We start from the raw sequence: 20,720 nt of genomic DNA, 5'->3' as shown, positions 1-20,720 counted from the left end.
TGGAGAACAGTTCATAGTCTACCAACAAAATATAGATTTTGCCGATCAGTTACAACCGCTAACAATTAAGGTTGAGTTATCCCATTGGAGGGTTCTTTGCACAGCCTTCTGAACACCTGCTGACCAGCAATCACTTAAAATAAATAGAAATTCTATTTTGGGAAATACTAAAACTGGTGACACCAAACCCAACAACTGCTGCTATAGGTTTCCCATTCAGAGATCGCATTAGGCTTTCCAAGAGAGGCAGAAGTCTAGATAACAGGTCTGCTAGTCAAGCCAGCTGCCCTGTTTAGGAATTATACAAATGACACTGAGACCAAAGACTGCGTTGACAAGGATCAATTTCCTTCTGCTGACACATGAAGCTGCACAGTGGAGAATGTATGTGAAAACTTCGCACTACCATCCAGACTTATACCATCTGCACAAACTACTTAGGCGCGCCAACCGTTTGAGAAAATTGCTTCTAAAATGAATGTCTTCTAAATAATCAAGCCATAATTTGTTCCAGTCTATCATCTGAAGCCCAAAAGAGAAAACATATTAGCCTGACACAATAAAAGAGATTGAGAAATGCCTGTTTTCCTCAGCGACTTGCCATTCACTTACTGTGGCGCAGATAGCCGTTTTGACCACACATTGATAATGTGGCATGCTAAAACCCAGCAATTTGTGTAATCCTGAATGTGATAATACTGCCTTCTTCACAAAGTGCCCCTGTAGTTTGGTGCTCTTTGTGACTATAAATAGCATTTGCATAAAAGCAGCATCCCTTGAAACTAAGAGCACTAAAAGCACTCAGGCTGTGCACAACAACTATATCTTTCAATGTGGTACCAGTACGACTCATGTGCCCTGCTGAATGTACTGCCTTGACTTTCTAAGACACGGCATCTGGCCAGAAGAGGCTCACCCAATGACAAAAGCCTTTCCCACAATATCCTATCACCACCTGAACTTGCACCCACTGGGCAGACAAACGGGGAATAAATTGGCTATTAACTGAGATGCAACTGCTCACTTTTGCACAGGCAGGATAAAGCCTTGCTGCAGCGCACTGTGCACAGCGGACTGTGTAGCATGCAAACCAAGAGCGGCACACCCAAGACAGCGAGAAACACCGCAAACTTCATGAGGAAACGCACGGTTTGAACCTAGTTACACCAATGCAACCACTATGTCCTTAAGAACTCTTCCATGTGATGGCTTGATGGAAGCCGCCCCAGAAGGAATCATGAGCCCTGCCATTGGTGTGGATTTTTAGGCACCGTGAAAATTACCAAAGTCATGCTGGGGGCAATGATGTACCTCGCTGGACAATCCATGATGTGTTTATAAGGACAGCAGTACATTGCCTCAAATTGCAGGCTTGACTATCTGTTGTAAGAAGGCAACATGATGACGCTGAAAGTTGCAAAAAGCAAACGGTGCGAGCACAGGATAGTAACTGCGCTGTTTTCAAAGTCCAGATGTCAAGCACCTGGGGGGAAACCCGAGGGTCGTCGAAGCCTTGTGGAGACCTCGGAAAGCGGTCCTTGAAAACTGCTGCGCCCGCGCGGCTTGCAAAAGTCATGCAAAATGCTGGCTGCACTCTCGTGCCCAATTTGCATATGTTCTTCAGCGCGCAGAACGTCGCTCTATGTAATTGAATTGTTGTTTTTGCCTCTATTAATACTTATGCAAACGAGTCACTCCTGCAGCTGTGCTGTATTAATCATATGTGTGCTTCTGTCTGTCTGCCCTGCAGGCTCTGGGTCGCAGGAGAGAGGGGGTGGGAGGGGGCCACGCTAGTTCCCAACCTACAAGAAAACTCACTCATGTGAGCCACGGCCTGCTAGCAAACAGCGGGCAGGACGGCAGAGGAGGCTCTTACAGCCGCACCGGCCCCCTCACGTCAGAAGCAATGCTGAATAAAAGGCAAGAGATGCTGGAGTTCTCGCCACAAGATGGCCACATTAAAACACTGCAGAACAGCCACCACCACCTTAAGAGGCACTGTGCGTGCAGTGCGTGCCCTGGCACCGAATAACTCCGCGGATAATGCCAGGGAACGAAGGGGATCATTTAGAAACAGAAATACTTAAAGCACAAAGGCACATCGAAGATGTTGCTCCGTGCTAACCTGTTGTATTTGACAACAATATCATAAAAGGCATCATTTATGTGGGTGCAACTAGGCCCCTCATCCTGATTGGCCCCAATGTGCGTGTTTTCACAGGCTCAAACTGCATACAGGGCAAATAAGAGGGCGTGGTATTATCGTTATTTATTTCCTGGTTGAAGTTCACATATCTTAATGAGGATAATAAATAAAGTAATGCCCGCAAGTTCAAAATGAGGGTTACCAATATCCACTCGTGGGGCACAAGCATTATGTTAACTTAACTTTCAGTTGCTGAAACATTTGCAAAAAAGTCTGGTATGCCCAAGTAATTCAGAATAATGTCGTTTAGCATTATATGTCCAAAGCCCATACCTCCACAACAGTCATTTATGCGGCAAACTGGTGACTCCTGTTAAACTGAGTGACTTGTAGTGAACTTGAAACACAGGTAGCCACATTCTTCTGAAACGACTGCCTTGCTCAACTTGGTTTCACAACGCTGCAAAAAATAAATCCAACTTTTGGCACAGCCACTGATGTCTGATTTTACAATTCTCCCATGTTCTATCTGGTGTCAGCAAGTGTTGCCTGTGTATGAGGAATCCTACACTGGATGGTTCTTCCACACTACACAACTGCAGCCAAATCCTGAAGGAAACTCCCGTCCTGCTTATTGTTGTCTCACTTCCATCAATCATCCTTCGAAAACTAATAAAAACCTGGATATTTCGTAACTTGTGTGCTAGGTCGGCCACTAATCTGAGAGCACTAGGACACCCTTAGGGGTATTTGTGCGTTCACCCAAAAAAAAAAATCAAACAATCAAATCAATGCATTCCAAAATATTTGGGAGTCTGTATACATTACACTTTGGCAGTCAGGGTCTCTCCTCTAAAGTAACCTCTTGCTTTCGTATAATAACCTAGAATGCTACTGTTAACAGTCCGTCAGTCTACTTTTAGACAGTTACAAACTCCATTCATACTTTACAAACTGGCACAGGTCATCGTTTAGCTGTAGCTGTAAAAATACCTCCTTCCCATAGAGCATCTAATATGGACAGCCTTCTTGTATGGAGAGCTGGTCCTACGCGGGGCGCCATGTGACGTACTAAATGCCAACTTTAAATGAACAAACTCTTTAATGTTACGGGTATGCTAAACAAACACGGATTCTTCGGTTTGGCAGAATTTTGCCCACTTCATCTTTTGAATCCCTAACTGTGCACTTTTTGTTTATTTGCCCTCTGTACTTGTACTTTCGTATTGCTCATCTTAAGCCACTTTTTTTTTAAAATACTCTGTGTCGTCTGTTAATTCTGCTATGAGGCTGCTATTTGCACTTGATGAACCTGATGTGCGTTTTTTTACAGCTGTATGTATCCTGAAATCTGTGGCTGCTAGGAAAAGCATGGTCTTTTCTTTTAATTAACCAATGGTCATTGCCCATGATTGATGCCCCTCTATTTTATCGTCATGTTATACTTGCTGTGTTTTTATGTGCTTTTATGATTGTTTTTAATGATCGAATAAAGCTTTCCAAACTGAAACAGAATCCCTAACTACTAATTTGAGTTTCTAAAAGTAATCCTTTATTAATCACAGTATTTATTTCATACATTTGCCCATGGTATCAATTTCACATGGGCTCAGGAATATTATCAATGCAATGGATAGGAAAAATCTATTAAATTTACTATAGCATTTATTTATTATATTAGGAGTATTTGTGAAGCACAACAAAGGCTTAAAAGGCAAGAACATGACAGACAATTCACAGGTAGCTTATATGCAAGTAGCGTGATGGGAAACGGGTGGAAGTAAATCTCTCCAGATAGGGGAGTCATATAAGTCTTTACTCCTTTTATGAAAATGCTAGAGGGATCCTCAGTGTTCCAGGGAGTTGCGGGTTTAGGGTGAGGTCTAATCTCAGCAAAGCTCGGACGGTGTGAGGTCCAGGAATTTGCCTAAACATAAGTATTTAAAGTGGTTTGTGAGTTTTCTCTTTCTGACACAGTGATTTTTCAAGCCTGGATATGCATTAGATTGTGTGAAGTTCAGGCCCATTCCCTTCTCTCACCACCGATGAAGATGGAAGACCTATTAGTGGTGAGGTCCTTGAAGATAATGTAATATGACCTGAAGGGTATGTAGTTTTGTAATGGCAGCCAGGGAAGAGAAGCCAGTCTGGCTTTAATGGGGTCGAAGCTGTTGGAACCCGTGATGGATCAAAATGCAACAGAGAATACTAACAGGATACACTGAGAACCCTGGCCTGGATTAAGGCCTGGGGGTTAATTAGCGAGATGTATTACCTGATTATTTTAAGAAGGTTCAGTTGCTATGAGGTCATTAAGGTTTTATTCAAAGTTACCTTTGAAAGGCAGCTGTGTGTACAATGTACAAAATAAAGTGAATTTGGGCAGCATTCGATGATTATTGAGAAGTTTCCATGTTTCATGCTGACGAATTATGCTTCCATTGGAGCAATGGAGGAACTTAATCTTTGTGAGATTAACTTTGAGGTATATTCAGAAAATCCAAGATAGGGCAGTGGCAAAGCAGTTACTGAGGTGCTGAATGTCAACAGGGAGGTGAACATTTGAGTATAGTTTTGTCGAAGGTAAAAGATCAAGGGAAATACAATCAGCCCTCAGGAAAACTGCATGGAAGTGGAAGTAGAAGATATTGTGTCATATGGATAAAAAAACTGTAGAGTATCTACAAGGTATTAAAAAAGAGACTATAGATGGACCTTCTGATTGCCATGCAGGCTGTGAAGGTGGTGAGGAAGGCAGTGGGATTAGCTGTGTTTGATGCAAGACAGAGAAGGACTAATAGACATAGTGTGTCTCATCTAGTGGTCCAGTGTGTGAAGCGTGATATTGACCAATTTTATGATGGGGGTTGTGGTGCTGCAGGAGGCTTGAATCCTGAATGCTAATCCTGGCAGAGGTTGTGGGAGTACTAGTAGGCTTGAGGATGGTCTGCATCTGCTCTTTCAATTAATTTGCTTAGATTCGGATATGTGTGATTTGATGGGTAAATCCACTTTTAAAGAGGTTGTGGTGCCATTTGGCATGAAGGTACTGACAGTTTAGATTAGCGGAATCACAGCATTAGGAAGGAGGTTCTGGTTTGGAGTCACATGCCTTGAAATGAATATTCATCTTTAATGGCAGCCATCTCTTTGCGGGTGAAATGACAGGGATATATCAAGCAGCTTTTACAAATTTGCTAGTTTTAGGAAGAGGCAGCGGAGTACGTAAACCAGTGATCATGAGTGTGGCATAGCTTTTTAGGTCCTACCAGGCACAAATTGGGTGTACCAAATTAACTGGCCATGGCTTCTTTGGAACCTATCTAAGAACATCATATGAACAAAATCCAAATTGGTCGCTCCGAGGACGCGGAAGTAGCAAACAAACTAATGGCCTGATTAGATCTTGACAGGCAGGTTACTCCGTCACACTGGTGACGAATATACCATATGCCGAAATATAAATTCCATTGGATTTCCATCACCATTGTGAGAGTAACCAGTCTGTCACAATCTAAGTCAGGCCCTAATTCTGGAACAAATAGATCTTATGGCTCTTCTTGAAATTGTTGAGAATAATTGTGAAGTGGATTTGGCTGCAAGAAGTTCATCATTTTGCTCACAATGGAAAAGGCACTGTCAATTTCTGTAGGATATGCACAGAAAAGGATATACTTTCAATCAGAGACTATTGATTTATTTATGTAGGTTAGCTTTTCAATGTGATGAGGTGGAACACGGCCTGCGATGGCTTCTGTGAATGGTACCGACTACTTTACATTGACCGTATCCGCATTTACTGGCAGCTTTTGGAGGGTAACTTGTCTCAGACAGATATGCCTGTGTCGGAGAGAAATATTTTTAGCACTGGACTAAACATCAAGGCCCTGGAGGCAGCAGTTTTAAGATTTATTTTATTTATAGAGCTCTCACATGTCCCTCTGCTGTTGCTTTAGAACGCTGGGTGTTAGAGAATAAACTTAGGATAGTACAGGCACTGGGTCCAGATAGAATGATTGTGCGGGAAGCACCAGTGTTGGACGAGAGGTTCACATTTCCATCAAAAAGAGAGCCGAGAATACCTGGGCAATCAATATAATTACTCTTAGAAGATCTTAATGGGGCAGGGTACGGGTCTCCGGAAAAGTGGTAGACATTTTCCACTGCACACAATTGTGCAGGAAAAGCACCTTTAAAAACAGCATTAGCAAGCAAGTAGGGCTGGCTTTAGGTGCCAGCATTTTTGCTTAGTCAAGGTATTTTTTTGTTTTGTCATGACTTTTTTAAAAAGTTATTGTTGTAGGGAGCCTCTGGGCTCTTACCTATACAAAAAAAATTGGCTAAAATATTTTTGGGTGTCAGAAACACATATTGGTATAACAGTCCCTGGCACTAAAGGGAACTACTTTGTGAGCGGATGTGCTGGACAGAACAGAATGCTGGCACGCAGAGTGAAGCGATCCAGCGGCTAAAGTAGGCTTTCCTTCTGCTCCATGCTATATTCTGTTGTGGGTGTCAGAAACATGTGAATGATTCAATAACAGACCGATGGATGAAGACGGGTGGCTCACAGCCACCTATAAGTATATTATACATATTATTTTAGTAAAATGAAAAGGTCCTGTCTAAAGCCAGACCTAAATAAGGTCTTCCCTTAATTTATGATAGTTCAGATGACCTCTGAAGTCTACTGGTGACACTGAAATTGGATATTGGATATTGGATAGGTCAATAAAAGAAGGACAAACCTATTAGTAAAGGGGCAAACTCTATTTGTAAAAAGAACCCTCACTCACCCTAGTGGGGACATGCTTCATCATAGGGTTCCTACGAGGGAGACCGAATGTCCCCCCCCCCGTGTGCTTCAACGCCTGCAATTGCAGCGGAGCAGGTTGTTAGTGAAACAAACAGTGTGTGCTCAGTGATGTGTGTGCTCTAATTGTAAGAGATCCCAGCAGTACCTTTAAATAATTTTATTAGTAGGTTAGCTGGTCACATTAAAAACAAGTGAGGACCATGTAGTGATTTTATTAGAAACCACTGTGTCCTAAAAAAAGGTCAAAAAAATTGTAAGGATGAGGCTCAGCTTATCAACATCATAAAGCACAACTTGAGTCTTGAGCACTATTTCCTAAATATTGGGGTTTTACGAAATTTTGTTTTATGCCAATGGCTTCTGCACGGATATTTCTCAGCTTTAGGCACATTCACTAAATATGAATTGTGCTTTTGGTATTCAACCTATTAAATGTTTGCGCTCACGCTGTAGAAATACGCATATTGTTGACAATATATTCAGAATACTACCAGCTGGCGCCACTCTCACACTATTCTATGGTATCCCGTGAGAAAGCAGGTGGACATCATGTCATAACAACAGCCATGCTTTCCAATCATGGTACTAAATTTGGGTGAACAAAATGTAGCCTAAATATTCCTGTTGTATGTCAAAGCAGTGTTCTTGTGATTAGGCCTTCCATTGCAACTTATGCAGAAATCATAGCACGGAACCAGCGCAGGACTGGCTGTAGCAGGCACTGGACGTTTTCGTGGTGTGTGGGAAGAGTGAGGGCCCGCGGGGGCCGGTTTTGCAGCCTTGCTGCAATATCGTCTCCCTGTAACAAAAGCTCGCCCCCCCCCCCGCCTTCCCCCTCCCCCTATCAGTTGAGCGGAATTGTCATTGCTGGTTTCTGTTCCCTATCTGGCCGTGCACGGAAGTAGTATCTGTGATGTCCATGAGGGGACGTGCAACGCATCACAAAGTGCAGATGACTGTTCCATGGACGGCTGCCATCTTTTTGTTATGTTAATGGCCAATGGAAGAGATGGTTTAATCACATGTGTTCCGGCATGGCAGTGTCCAACAGGGGAACCTAATTCTGCATTTTATGTTGAAATGTTGGGTATGCCTTTGTTCCACGTTAATAAGGTTGTATTGAAGCTGCGCTGTAATGATCCGGTCCCCTCCCCCAACCAGCCGCGCAGTATTAGTAATGAGGCCAAGTTAGCGGAAAGGTTAATGGTGAAAGAGCTGTTGGTCCGGCTTAGCTGCTCTCCCGATCTACACAACAATAGTTCTACTTCTACTCTTCCTTTTGTGCTTGCTTGTGACAGCCGTGAGAAATACTCATTATCAGACTATTATAAACAGATATACATAGCAGCCCAGCCAGTTTTGTGGTTGCCATCGCCGATATCGAGATGTTCTAATTAACCAGCTAGATAGAAGGGGATGGGGTGTGATACTGACACAACACCTCCTTCTGTGTGATTGTTGTTTTCAGGATGCAATAACACCAGGTGTGGTGCTATTCCAACACAGCAAAGCAAGGAAGTACCTCTGATCAGACCTATACGTTTTTTCCAATGATAATCTTCACAATTTTCTTGCAGCAACTCATAGGGGACTCTCAAAAAGGATTTATTTTAGGTTTACTGTTTTTTTGTCTGATATGTCTACATAGTGTTTTTTAGATTGGGTAGCCAATGCAATGGTATGTATGTTGAAACGAATGGTATGAATGTATGAAAAGTCTCTTGAGGTTCTTCTTTTTTCTAAATTATTGCTTGGAGTGACTCACAGAAAGTGCTAATTTTGTATGTACACATATTGCTATGTATTTACTACAAGAAAAACAAAACAAATGAAAAATAACGAAAAATAAAAATAACACTTTTGAATAAATTGAATGTCTTAGTCAGATATTTAGCATCCTTTTCAAAATAAATTGTGAAGATTATTATTGGAAAAAACGTATAGGTCTTATCAGAGGTACTTCCTTGCTTTGTTTTTTTCCTCCCTCCTCTGGACCTCAAATTGAAATTGGGAGAACTCTTCTCTTTAACTCCTGCTATTCCAACACAGCACAGCAAACACAAGCGTCATCACTGTATTTCCCCACATATGTGCATGCTCTGCGCACAACAGCAGGAATGAGGTAAAATGCTCTCCGCACAGCTTGAAAGACATCTTATGGACATCAAGTGATGGTCATTTAACTTCTGACATGACATCAAAATGGTCATTTTCAATGAACAACGTGGTCAATATAATGCGCATTGTCACTGAAGGCCTGGCCGATGGTGCGGATTGATACAATAATGATATTGTGGAGTTTAAATGTGTTATCACTCAGGGTGCAGTGCATGGTTTATTTCACAATTCAAATTGGAAGCTGCTCTTAAGCATGAATAATCTTGTTACATGGATCCTCATTACAGAATTCCAGGGACCACTTTGAATTCAACTGGTCAGTGCAATGTACGCTAAATTCCTCAGTAATGCGTCCACTTGCTTATGCGGTTTTTCCTCGTCAGCACCAGCTGATGACTCCAGAGAACTTGACAAAGGGTAGGCACCAGGCTCTAACCACATCCATCTTATTCCAGAATGGGGACCAGGAAAAATGTTTGGATGCATATGTAACACAATCAACCCTAGGTTCATAAAAAGTGTGCATGGAGCTGGGATGCACAGAAACACACACATTCACCATTTCACTGCACATATTAATTGCGTCCAATGTGCTCATCAACCTCTGGCTTCTTCTAGTTAGCTTGAATGTGGATACAGTTTTTTGAAACCTGGAGCTGGTGGTCAAATCGCCCCTTTACAGCTTCTATGCAACAATAAATAAGATTGAGCACCAGACTCACTGATCTGTGAATGCTTTAACCACAAGTATATGGACTGTGTCCATCTAACAAAAATGTGCATATCTAGAAAATAGGTGGAGGCTGAAAGTACTAATAAAAAGATATGGGATGCACAGAGTGTCTAACAAAAGTGATGCACATCACCCACTGCTAGATAGCTAACAGAAACAAATGCAGGTTTCTGATGTGGCATGGGAGTCATAAAAGAACTTACAACATCAGACAGACCAGAAGACATTGGTAATCTTCATGGGTGAGAATGTAGTCTTCTAAGACACTGGTCAGAGTAATCTGGTGATGCATTATAGATTAATAATGCAGTCATGTGCTGTCATAGTATTAATCACAGCAACCAAGGACACGACACTGTGTGAGCAGGTGCATACTACAAGCATGTAGAAACAAAAGTTTCAAAATAATGGGCAGCATGGGAAAGGTGTTCCTGCAGCCCCCAGGCACGGATAGTTGAAGAAATATGGCATCACATCCCAATGTAATATTGTTTTGAAAAGACATTAAATGAAAGCACAATGGCAGCAGGTCAGCAGCTGTCACCATGCTCACGCAAGAGCGCTCCTATAGCTTCTGTATGTGAAATGCATCCGTGTTGGTGCCAATTAATCAGCACCATTGTTGTGCTGTGATTAGCAGGCTACTGGGCATGAAATGTGAACAATGGCAATTCTCAGGCTGCGCCCTGGCTCCGTAGGAAGAGAAAGGAAGATCATTCACTGACTCACATTCATAACAACCATTCTAAAGAATGAGGTAACACAGCAAAACACCCGAGAGCTGCTGAATAGAGACCTCCTCACACACATTCAACCACAAACAATCTATATAAGGCAATACCACATAAATGAACCTAGTCCTTTTGATTTTAGAGTACAATAGTGTTGGAACCTGCTCTTTCTGGTTTGCTGAAGGGACTACCCCAGGCCGGCCAGGCAGAATCTACCACTTTTCTCAAGGGCGGGTGATAACACTTGCTGTATAACCTGTGCTCACCCTTGGGTAGCTTGACACTGAGCAGTGAGGCTTTTTATCAGAGGCAATGTGTAAAGCAAAGGCACAGCAGTCACACGCGATAAATACATAGGGTGTCACAAAAGGGACTTCACACAGAATGAATGCAAATAAAGTTTACAATCCACTCGCATAGTCAATCCTTATAGCATGAACATGACATGCTTTTGGACATAAAACACATTTGGAAATATTACTAGCAGTACTATGCCCACTTGTATCATTATGATATCAATAGTATGCACACTGTGGACAATTCATAATCTAACCCCACCCCTGCCAATAATGAGCACACTTATGCGGTGTGACACACTATCCTCTCCAGGCCCATATAAGCAATCCTCATAATACAGTCCCACACGATAATAAGGGACACACCGGTTCATCACGATATCATAGATGTGTACATACATGAAAATAGAACACTTTTTAGCAGCACATTGGGCCGGGGCCACGTGGGTAAACCAATGTCAAATTTACTGTAATTTTGGCATGAAATCAATGTATAAAGCGGCACCACCAGCCAGTGTTGTGAATCGCAGACCGCCCGCTGCCCTTCACTCCCACTCACTCATACACTCACTCTGCAACGCTACACTATGCAGCAGGTACCAGACCTGTCTGTACGGAACACTTTCTCACACATACACACTCAGCACCCTAAATCAATGCAGCAGTTCAATGGATCACACCATGTAGACTCCCTGGCCCAGCCTCTCTCCAGCCTCTGGTTCACACCGATTGTCCTATACCCTTGCATAGAAGATAACCAGCACCACCTCTCGGACGCTAGGCCACACACGGCTGAAAACACACAGTCTGGGTACTCGGGATGCAGGTGGGGATACATAGCAACTTTTAATTAGGAGGTAGGCGTTAAGAAGTGAAGGTTAGCAGCCTCTAAGTAAGTTCATCCACAGGCCTCAAAACTCAGTGGAGTCAATGAGTCTCTTGACCGGCCTCTTAACTGTCTCTGAAGTGTTCCACCAACCCAGCAATCTCTCTTTCGCTACTACCTGGTGCCAAGATATTTTCAGGAGTTGCCAGGTGTGGAGAGGGCTGTTGGCACGCTGCGATGAGGGTCAGAAAGAGAACAGACAATGAATGGGAAGTAACACAGGAGAGCCTCTCATTGCGAAGAAGCACCCCGAGCAGTACCCGATGATCAGGGTCATGCTCAGGCAATCTGGGCACAACGTCTGGTGCAAGTTGGTATGAGTCACACCAGATACTTCAGGTCTCCAACACGAAAAAGTTGCAAATTGCGTACCTCAATGGAGCCAGGCACGCAAGACTCTTAGAGCATGGAAATGTCCATATTCAGTAAGTGGCATTTCTAACCGAGTTATGCCAAAATCTCCTTTACTATTAGAAATGGTTTAGCAAGGCCAATCCAATGACAGAAACATCATGACGCTGCTCCACCGCAATCCACTATTGCAGCCATAAGTGATGTCAACCACTTCCCCCTGTTAACCTATGGGAAAAGGAAGCCTCATAGGTAGTGAAAACACACACAGGTATTCCTCACTAGCTGGGCGCACGTGCGCTAAAGCGCACACTTACCTACAGTGGAAGGATGGACACATTGTACCCAGCACCAGGGGTGCAAGTGCGCCCGCCTGAGGCTGCAACAGCAGACTGGACACAGGTTTAACTGCTACGTGTGTCAGTGCTTAAGTACAAATCTGCAACTGCAGGAGGCAAACACAATTACAGGCACCATAGGTGTGGCTGCACCCTGGCAGGCGGGTCATGAGTTTAATCATAATAGCTTGCCCCAATGCACACACACGGGTCAGCGATGGCCGACCCGTGTTTCAGAACATCGAGTAAGCGCCACTTCCCATCATGGTAGGTAGAGCATGTGCATTTTAACACTCTATTTACAGTTCGAAAGTGCCCGGAGGCCACACAACAGAACAAATAAAACCCAGGCAGAATAAGCAAAACGTTTAGGGACAAGCTGCCAGACGAGTATCGGGTCCAACAAATAGATATCATTTTCTATGCAACAATGCTTTTTATTTTATTTGGTTTTAATGTAGTGCTGTACAAGAAAGTGAGAGTGGCATATTAATGTGTTCTACAAGGGGGTCCAATAGGTTAGATGATGGGATGGGAGGTAGAGGTTGCATGGGAATTTGCAGTAGACTTATCTGCTTTGATCAACACGGAAAGGTGGGCCAGCAGGCCTGAGTGGGTGGAATTGGTGGGCTCAACTTTGAAGGGGATCTACTGAGGAACAATAGGTCAGAAGATGAGATGGGGTTGTAGATTTGTTTGGTGTTAGAAAGTAGACTAAGGTTCTTTGATCAACAGGCGTGGCGAAGCAGCAAGAGCTGCTGACTCTGGAGCACAGAGTCGGTGTTTTGATCCCTGGCACCAGCTCAGCATCATACGACTCTGGGCAACAGCTAAATTAATCTCCCCGATGGCCTCCAGCGCCTTGAAACCCTTCACAAATACAAATTATTATTACAAATACAAATTATAACAAGGGATAGGTGGGTTAGTAAGGCCTGGGTGATGGGATCAGAAGTGCTAGCAGGACAGCATGTTAGATGCAGATGTGTGGACATAAACTGAACTAGTGGTAGAAAGCTGGCTACATGGGCTTTAGTCAACAGAGATTAGATGGGCTAGCCAGGCCTGGGAGGGTGGGATCCGCAGTGCTTATACTTGAAGGAGGCATATTTGAGGACAGTTTTAAAAAAAAGGACTTTATCAGACTTTGAGAATTGAGTGATATAGCCGAGTTGTTGATATGGGCTGGGAGTGAGATCCAGAGACTTGGGCATCTATTCTGAATGCATCCTTCCCTAACAGGGAGTGTTTTGGTATATTTTTGTAACTTGGTTGTTTTAATTCAATTCAATTAGTGGTTGTCTAATACTATCAGTTTACTAGGGTCATCTGAGACAGTTTCTCAATGTAATGTGCTATGTGCATGATTCAAAGGTATACAAATTTGATCTGGAAGCTAAAGAGGAACTACTGGTTCAAGTGTCCAATGTGTGAGGTGTGATCCCTGTGCCTATGCCTGTTACGAGGCACTCAGTCATCCTCTCAACTAGCTGTATGGAGCCCATTTTGCATATACTTAAAAACAATTATTGGCAGGGATCCTTCTGGGATGAGGCAGGAAAATATTGTTGTGAATATCTGAAGAAGATTTTTTAAGTCAACAAACTTTGAACTGGCTTTGGACACTGGAATCTATCCATCCATCCATCCATCCATCTGTCCATCTATCCATCTATCTTTTATTTTAGACCTGTTAATATGCAGTTCGATATGTAAGCAAATGTGCTGGGTTAGTGCTGGACTGTTTGCAGGCTTACGAAGAAACTACTGATATTAAATAAATTAAAGCACACGCACAACTTGATTCACATATTTCTGATCACTGATTTAATTCGGAAGTCGCGGATTGCAGACGCATATGGGCGTGAACATTCTTTTTCCCCCTGTCACTCACATCAGAGGATTCAGACGCAGTGATAACACTTAGTAAGGCACTTGTACACTTGTCACTATTCATCAGCTCGTTACACATATGAGAACTGGTGCACTGAATGTATAAGACAAGGTACCTAAATATAGAGGATGTCAGATCTTCACCTATAAATGTTATAAACATTATAAACAGTTATAAACATGATAAACATTGGGCACAGCTCCTGGTTTTTCACAGCACTGGAGGTTAAAAGCCCCCAAGAACCAACGACTCTTACATATGAACCTTTTTCTTTCTAAAGGGTTTGGGGGGGGGGGCAGGATGTGATCCTTTGCATCGGTCACTGTTTTCATGACAGCACCCTGTGCCTCCAGATGTTAAACAAACCTGCGGTCTATTTGTTCACGCTAACAACCTGAAGCTGAAACGCAGTGACCCCGGTGAAAGAATTGTGCTCTGGCAAACAATGGCTGCGCAACCTTTGGACGCCATGCTTGGAACGTCTAGGAAACAGATGAATGGCTGTTGCTTCACTTCGGGCTTTGTTTACCGTGGCGTACAAAGGCAAAGACAAAAACCTGCGCCGACTTCCCCACTGCAGGCAGGACTCCTCGATGGGCTCATTCGATAACCAGCAAAAACAACAGCCCCCCACATTAACCCCACCGCTGCCTCGCCGCCATTGTGCTGCGACTTACCTGTAATTGGAGCGGGCCTAAGCCCGGTGTTGCCGCAGCAGCAGCTGCCATGGTAGTCGGTATCAGCTGAAGAGGGTAGGGGTCACCTAAGTAAGAGAATAACAGAGGCGTCAGCACCTTTTATCTACTCTCCACCTGCAAATTAAACTCCTGCATTTATTCTTTCCAAAGCCGGCCTTTGTGCGCCGTGCCGGGGCCTAATGAAAAGCGCCATTGTGCAGCCCTCTGCTAACACTCTTTTCACAATTCGAACTGAGAGAGGAATGCGAATAAAAGGCGCAAGGCAATTAAGGCGGAAACCTCATCCCTTTTATTTTTTTTCTCTTGCTCGTGATGCATTTAGGGAAATAGGAGGGAAAAAAAGTGCACATTGATCAGAGCACACTTCAAAAGAGTTTGCGGCTTGGATGAGATTGTAATATTGAAAGAGGCCACATTAAGTGTCGTGACCGTGTCGGTGAAATGAGTCAGCCCAGTGGCCTCAAGTGTTCACAAACAAAACACAGCACACCATCCAACGCCAGGCGCATCCAACCAACTGCCACAGTGACCGGTCACAGAAATACCCGTTACTTCCAACTCCTGGCAGAGGGGCCGGGGCCTCACAAACATGGACAGGTAACACGGTCTGAGGGGAGCATGGAAAGGGCTACCACATAGTTCGTAGGACAGCGTGGATGCCATTTAGTAAATTACTCCAGCCATCGTTCCAAATTCAAGGTAATCCCAGTTAGGCTGGTAGCTCAAATATGGGCAAAATTTAGATTACAGCTACTATGTGAACACGACACTCCAGATTTGTTCCCACTAAAGTTTTACGAGGAACAAGGTGGCAAAATGTGAATGGGAACAATGGTCACGAATGTAGGAAAAAATGCGAGAATGGGCACGGAAATATCAATTATTGTAGTTATTCCCCATTCCAGTGTGGTAATATTATATGTGGAGATTACCCCACCCCCAGGGGAATGAGAATTGCAGGCCTCCCGACACCTGTAATGAAGGCCTGGTTATTAGGCAGGTTTAAGAAGGGAAGAACCTACAAAAAAAAACTATTTTCACTTTATATTCTTCATTTCCTTCTCTATGCACATAACACATTCAGTTGAAGGCCCCATGTGCTCATGATAGCTCATGTGATCTGCCATATTTGTGCATAGTTGGTCGATGGAAAAAAGTTCTTCCAATTTAACCTACACACAGTTATAAAGACCAACACTTTAAGTTGATGCATTAACAATCTTTTTAACAAAAAATCGTTTGGCTTCTTTGCGTGCTGGGGGCACTGTCCAGTGCATATTCGCTGACACATAGAAATTGCAACAGGAAAATCAATACAACTGTTATGGAGCTACTCTCTGTGCGAGGAGAAATGACAAAATGTTCAAAAGCTTTCAATTCAATTGATAAGGATTGTCAAACCATTTGCGATATTCTAAGACAGATTTGAGCATGCGGAGAGTGCAACCAACAGGCTTCTATTCAGAAGCAACTTCCGCCTTGCTTAACTTCATAGACAACAGTGCTCTAAAACCTGAGACTTGTAGTTTCGACTATTCCCAGTCCAGCCCAACCCTGCTGACAGCTCCTGGCTAAAAACATGGCAATGTGGCCAGCTGCCAACCCTGAACATGTGTCAGCACACTATTCAATAGCTGAAGATTTTCAGCCATCAGTTCATAACCATGCAGTGCTATGCCACACATGACGCTACAGTTTCAGGTCTTAAAGTAGGGTTCTCTGAGCATTCAAAATATTCTTAGTTGAGGTCGAGGTTTCAACATGTGTTTTTTTAAATAGACATGCATTAGTCCACTCTGCCCTTGCCAGCATGTGTTTCGTCTAATGCTGACAGTCTTACAGAAGACTTCATCAGGGCTACTCTTCTAGTTGTGTATTCAGAAATTAAGAAACGTAGAGTTGCTCTACTATTGAACATCGGAGTAAGCCCCACCGTCATGTGTGTAAACCGAGGCTTAGTTTGGCTATTATACCCTTCTACCTGAAGGGGTTTCAGATCTTGGCTGCACAGAAAGACTTTAACCCCTTGCATGCTGATGACGGAGCGGTTCCGTCATCAGCTACGGGTGAGCTGTGCTGATGACGGAACCGTTCCGTCATGACTCCGCGCGCGCAAGGCGGAGTCAGCATGGGCGGGGAATTCCCGCCGCACGCAAGGGGTTAAGATAACCTGCAAAAGCCTCTCCGCGAGAAGGAGCCACACCCAGTCTCATCCCCTAGTCAGTCAAAAGATGTGGTATTTCACATACAAATAAGTTGCATGACCCCTACAATAAACAAATCCCCGACTAGCTACTTATTGACATTACAATGGCGAGGCTGCTTCTGAAGGGTTGAGCCGGATTAGAAACAAAACTGTAAGGGCAGTTGGTCTGATTCCTCAGATCAGTGCTGCTGTGCTTTGGAGAAGGGTGTTGCACTTATCAGTATATAGAGTAGTTGCCCAGCCTGTAGATATTTTCCCTACCAATGCCGGAGAAGCCTATTTTTACACATGTGTCATTTTACACACAATTACACGAGCAAACGCTCGGAAGGGAATTTTAACTAACTTTGGTTAACAATTGGGGACATTTCAGAAGATAGGCCAACAGCTAAAATATATCTGAAAGGATGAAACGCATCTACTTTTAAAATGTTTATGTTACGAGGATTTGGAAATTCTTTAAACAAATTAAAGATTGTAAGCATCTGAAATTGAAGACAGAGGTTTATTACCATGACCTATACTTTTTCCTGGCAGGCAACGGGGATTAAAACTCAAAAAGAGACATTTATTATTCATTACTATTTTCAAATATTTTGATCACCCTCCCTCTCTTTTCTCCAGTCCCCTCCTTCACTCGAAAACAGGTCATTGCAATAGGAGAGACAAAGGATTTTCATTCATAAACATATGTTTATGACCGAATTTACCTTTTTTAGGCCCACCAGGAATTCACACAGGGATTGGTTTGCCTTTATCAATGTCCACATAGTTGTTTATCTGTGGGTATTGACAAACTTCACCCGGGAAAGAGTTGGAAATTTACTCCCACACAGGTTAGTGTAAATCCCCGTCCAGGGTAGGAAGAGGACAGGATCAGTCCAGATTTGGAGGGGTTTTCCACATGCACATGGTAGAATATATTCCCCACAAATTTGTTGAATTTGCACATGCAATCCTTTTTACCCTATGCAAACTTATCTACCAAAGTGAACTCTGCACAGACGGAAATAGCATTCCTCTGGAAGGTCACGTAGCCTACCCAGGATTACACTTAGTGTAATCTTGAGAATGTTTACGAAACCCAAAAGGAAGGAAACACAGGTTCAGTTGAAAGTGGAAATCGCCATATGTACTTTTCCTAATTTAGTACGCGAATCAGACCGCATGTGCATTATGGTCTTGCCTCTGAATCATACCCATGAGCAAAAATGATCCACACTCCACTAATATCATAGAGAAAAAATATGCAATTATAATTAACTAATTATGTAGCACCTGCATGATAAACATGCAATGCATAACATTTGTTGAGGCTGCAATCTGGGAAAACCATGTTATTCACCACCTTTGTCTATGAGACGGCTATCATAGCTTCAGGTACCTGGTCCACAATGAGGGGAAACAGGGGCTGGGGGTCTGAGATACAAATTCCAATATTAAGAAGTCATAACCTTATAAGTTATTTCCAGTCTACATGTTGCATGAAATCTCCACACATAGGCCCTCATTAGGATGGCGGACGGACCTGCGTCCGTCCGCCACCCCAGAGTAGGAGGGACCGTCCGCAGGGGCAGCGGCGGTCCCTCCGTGCAGATTAGGATGTGACCACCACCCTGGCGGTCACATCCTCTATTTTTAACATTGCGGCGGGTGCGGCTTCAAGCTGCACCCGCCGCAATGGTAAAAATGCATACATTGCATTTGTATGCAGAAAGCCGCAGGCACCATGCGGTGCCTGCCGATTTTTGCATACAAATGCAGGTACCCCCCATGTGCACCCCCGACCTCCCCTTCACCCAGGGGGCGCGCAACGGGCCCCTGCAGTGAAGTTCCACATGCTTTTCCATGGCGGAAAACCCGCAGCGGAAAAGCATGTTTCAAAGCCCATCCTAATATGACTGGCGGTGTTTGAGAGACACCGCCACCATATTAGAGCTTTTCCGCCGCGGTTGTAAGCCCAACCGCGGCGGAAAAGCTGCGGACGGAAACCAGGACCCACCAGCCATCCTAATGTGGCGGTGGATCTTTGGTGGGTCCGCTGCGGTTTTTCCGCATCCTCCTGGCCGGCGGTGGCTTCCGCCGGCACGGACGATGCCGAAAAACCACAATCATAATGAGGCCCTTAATGTGCAAAACGCTCAGTAAATGTCACAAATGTGGCAAAAGACAAAAGGGCGTGTGTATACTAGCAAAAGTTTTGGTTATCAATAGCTTCACATCATTAAGCTTGCCCTCAATATTAGACGAAAATAAAAATTAACTAGAAAATACGTAATTACTTAATGCATAGTCTAACTCCAGGGAAGGGTAGAATAAAGGGAATAGGATTTATGGAAAGAAAGACTATTCAAAAAGCCACTCACAACTTGTGTCATGAATGACTAATCAAAAGTACAAATGGGGTGGATTGTTAAAAATGAAGTCACGGCTCACCAATATCAATCATATCATTTCAGCTCTTTACAGCGCTCATAGAAACTCCCACACAACTCAGTGAAACCACGAAAGGCATTACTTTAGTCATATATTTGAAAGCAGAAGTCACTGCCTTAGAGGAGATAACTGCTATGACAGAAAGAGCACCAGGGGTAATAATCCTGAAGAAGGCTGGTAATTTAGTCGCTATTGCATGAAGATGGTTGGACCAGGTAAGAGAGTAGGGAGAAGGAATGGAGCTGATGTTGTAGTCTCAATGCAGGAGTCATTTGCGGAGCCAGATAAGAAACAAAGTGGAGTCAGAAGAGCCAAAGGGAACCCAGAGATTTTGGAGGGTGATGGGCTGTGGGAGACCTGTATGGCCTGCTGTGCATGTTAGCAGTAACCGCCCATGGGCTGGGAAACGAGTACATCAGAGCGGCCTGCTGAGACTGCGAGGACCCACCTAGATATCCAGTGGACATGTTTTACAGGAGTGACTGTTCAAGCTTTGACAAATACCAAGAATTACTTATATCGAATGAGGCCAACCTACAGGCAGGCATTCATATCCTAACGCCAGAACACGTTTGTGCAGGAGATAGGATTGTTTTAATGAGCCACAGAGGGTGTTCACCAGATTTATTTTCCCAGTAAAGGGGACTTCACCCAGTGGACCATGTACAATATAAATAGCTAACAAAACTAGAAGGGACCATAAGCAGATTTTATTAACCCTAGAGGCACGAAGCACAACAGTAGACCAGAGGCTGAGCCTTCTGGACTCTGCCGCTGCAGCTAGAAGGCAAAATAGAGGAAATTAGCAGATGGCAAACAGGCGAGGCCCTCCAAGTTCTCCACAGTGGATTTAAAAAAAATGACTGCCATACTATAAGCTGAATAAAACTCTGGCATTTGCTACACTAATCTTGGAAAACTCTTCAGCAGAATCAAGCCACAACTCAAGAGCTCCCTGCTGGGTTTGTATGGGAAGAAGTGACCTTTTCTATTGCCTACTGGGCGATGAAAGCGCTGGATTTGGAAAAAGAAGTGGATTTGGAAAAAGAGGAAGACCCTGTAAATGTGGAT

At 43.7% G+C, this 20,720-nt stretch overlaps 1 protein-coding gene across 3 annotated transcripts in view; it reads right to left on the bottom strand.

The window, feature by feature from the left end:
• SOX5 (SRY-box transcription factor 5) overlaps window positions 1-20,720 on the bottom strand; it is a 441,228-nt gene that overhangs the window by 103,245 nt on the left and 317,263 nt on the right. For all 3 annotated transcript variants that reach the window (XM_086920362.1, XM_086920351.1, XM_086920354.1), the window contains one exon: window positions 14,987-15,072. In XM_086920362.1, coding sequence (XP_086776488.1) covers window positions 14,987-15,072 — 86 coding nt within the window. The remainder of the gene's footprint in view (window positions 1-14,986; window positions 15,073-20,720) is intronic.

This window comes from Lissotriton vulgaris, chromosome 1_1 (genome assembly GCF_964263255.1).
Source record: "Lissotriton vulgaris chromosome 1_1, aLisVul1.2, whole genome shotgun sequence".
Lineage (NCBI taxonomy): Eukaryota > Metazoa > Chordata > Amphibia > Caudata > Salamandridae > Lissotriton > Lissotriton vulgaris.
This window is presented reverse-complemented; position numbering and strand designations above follow the sequence as displayed.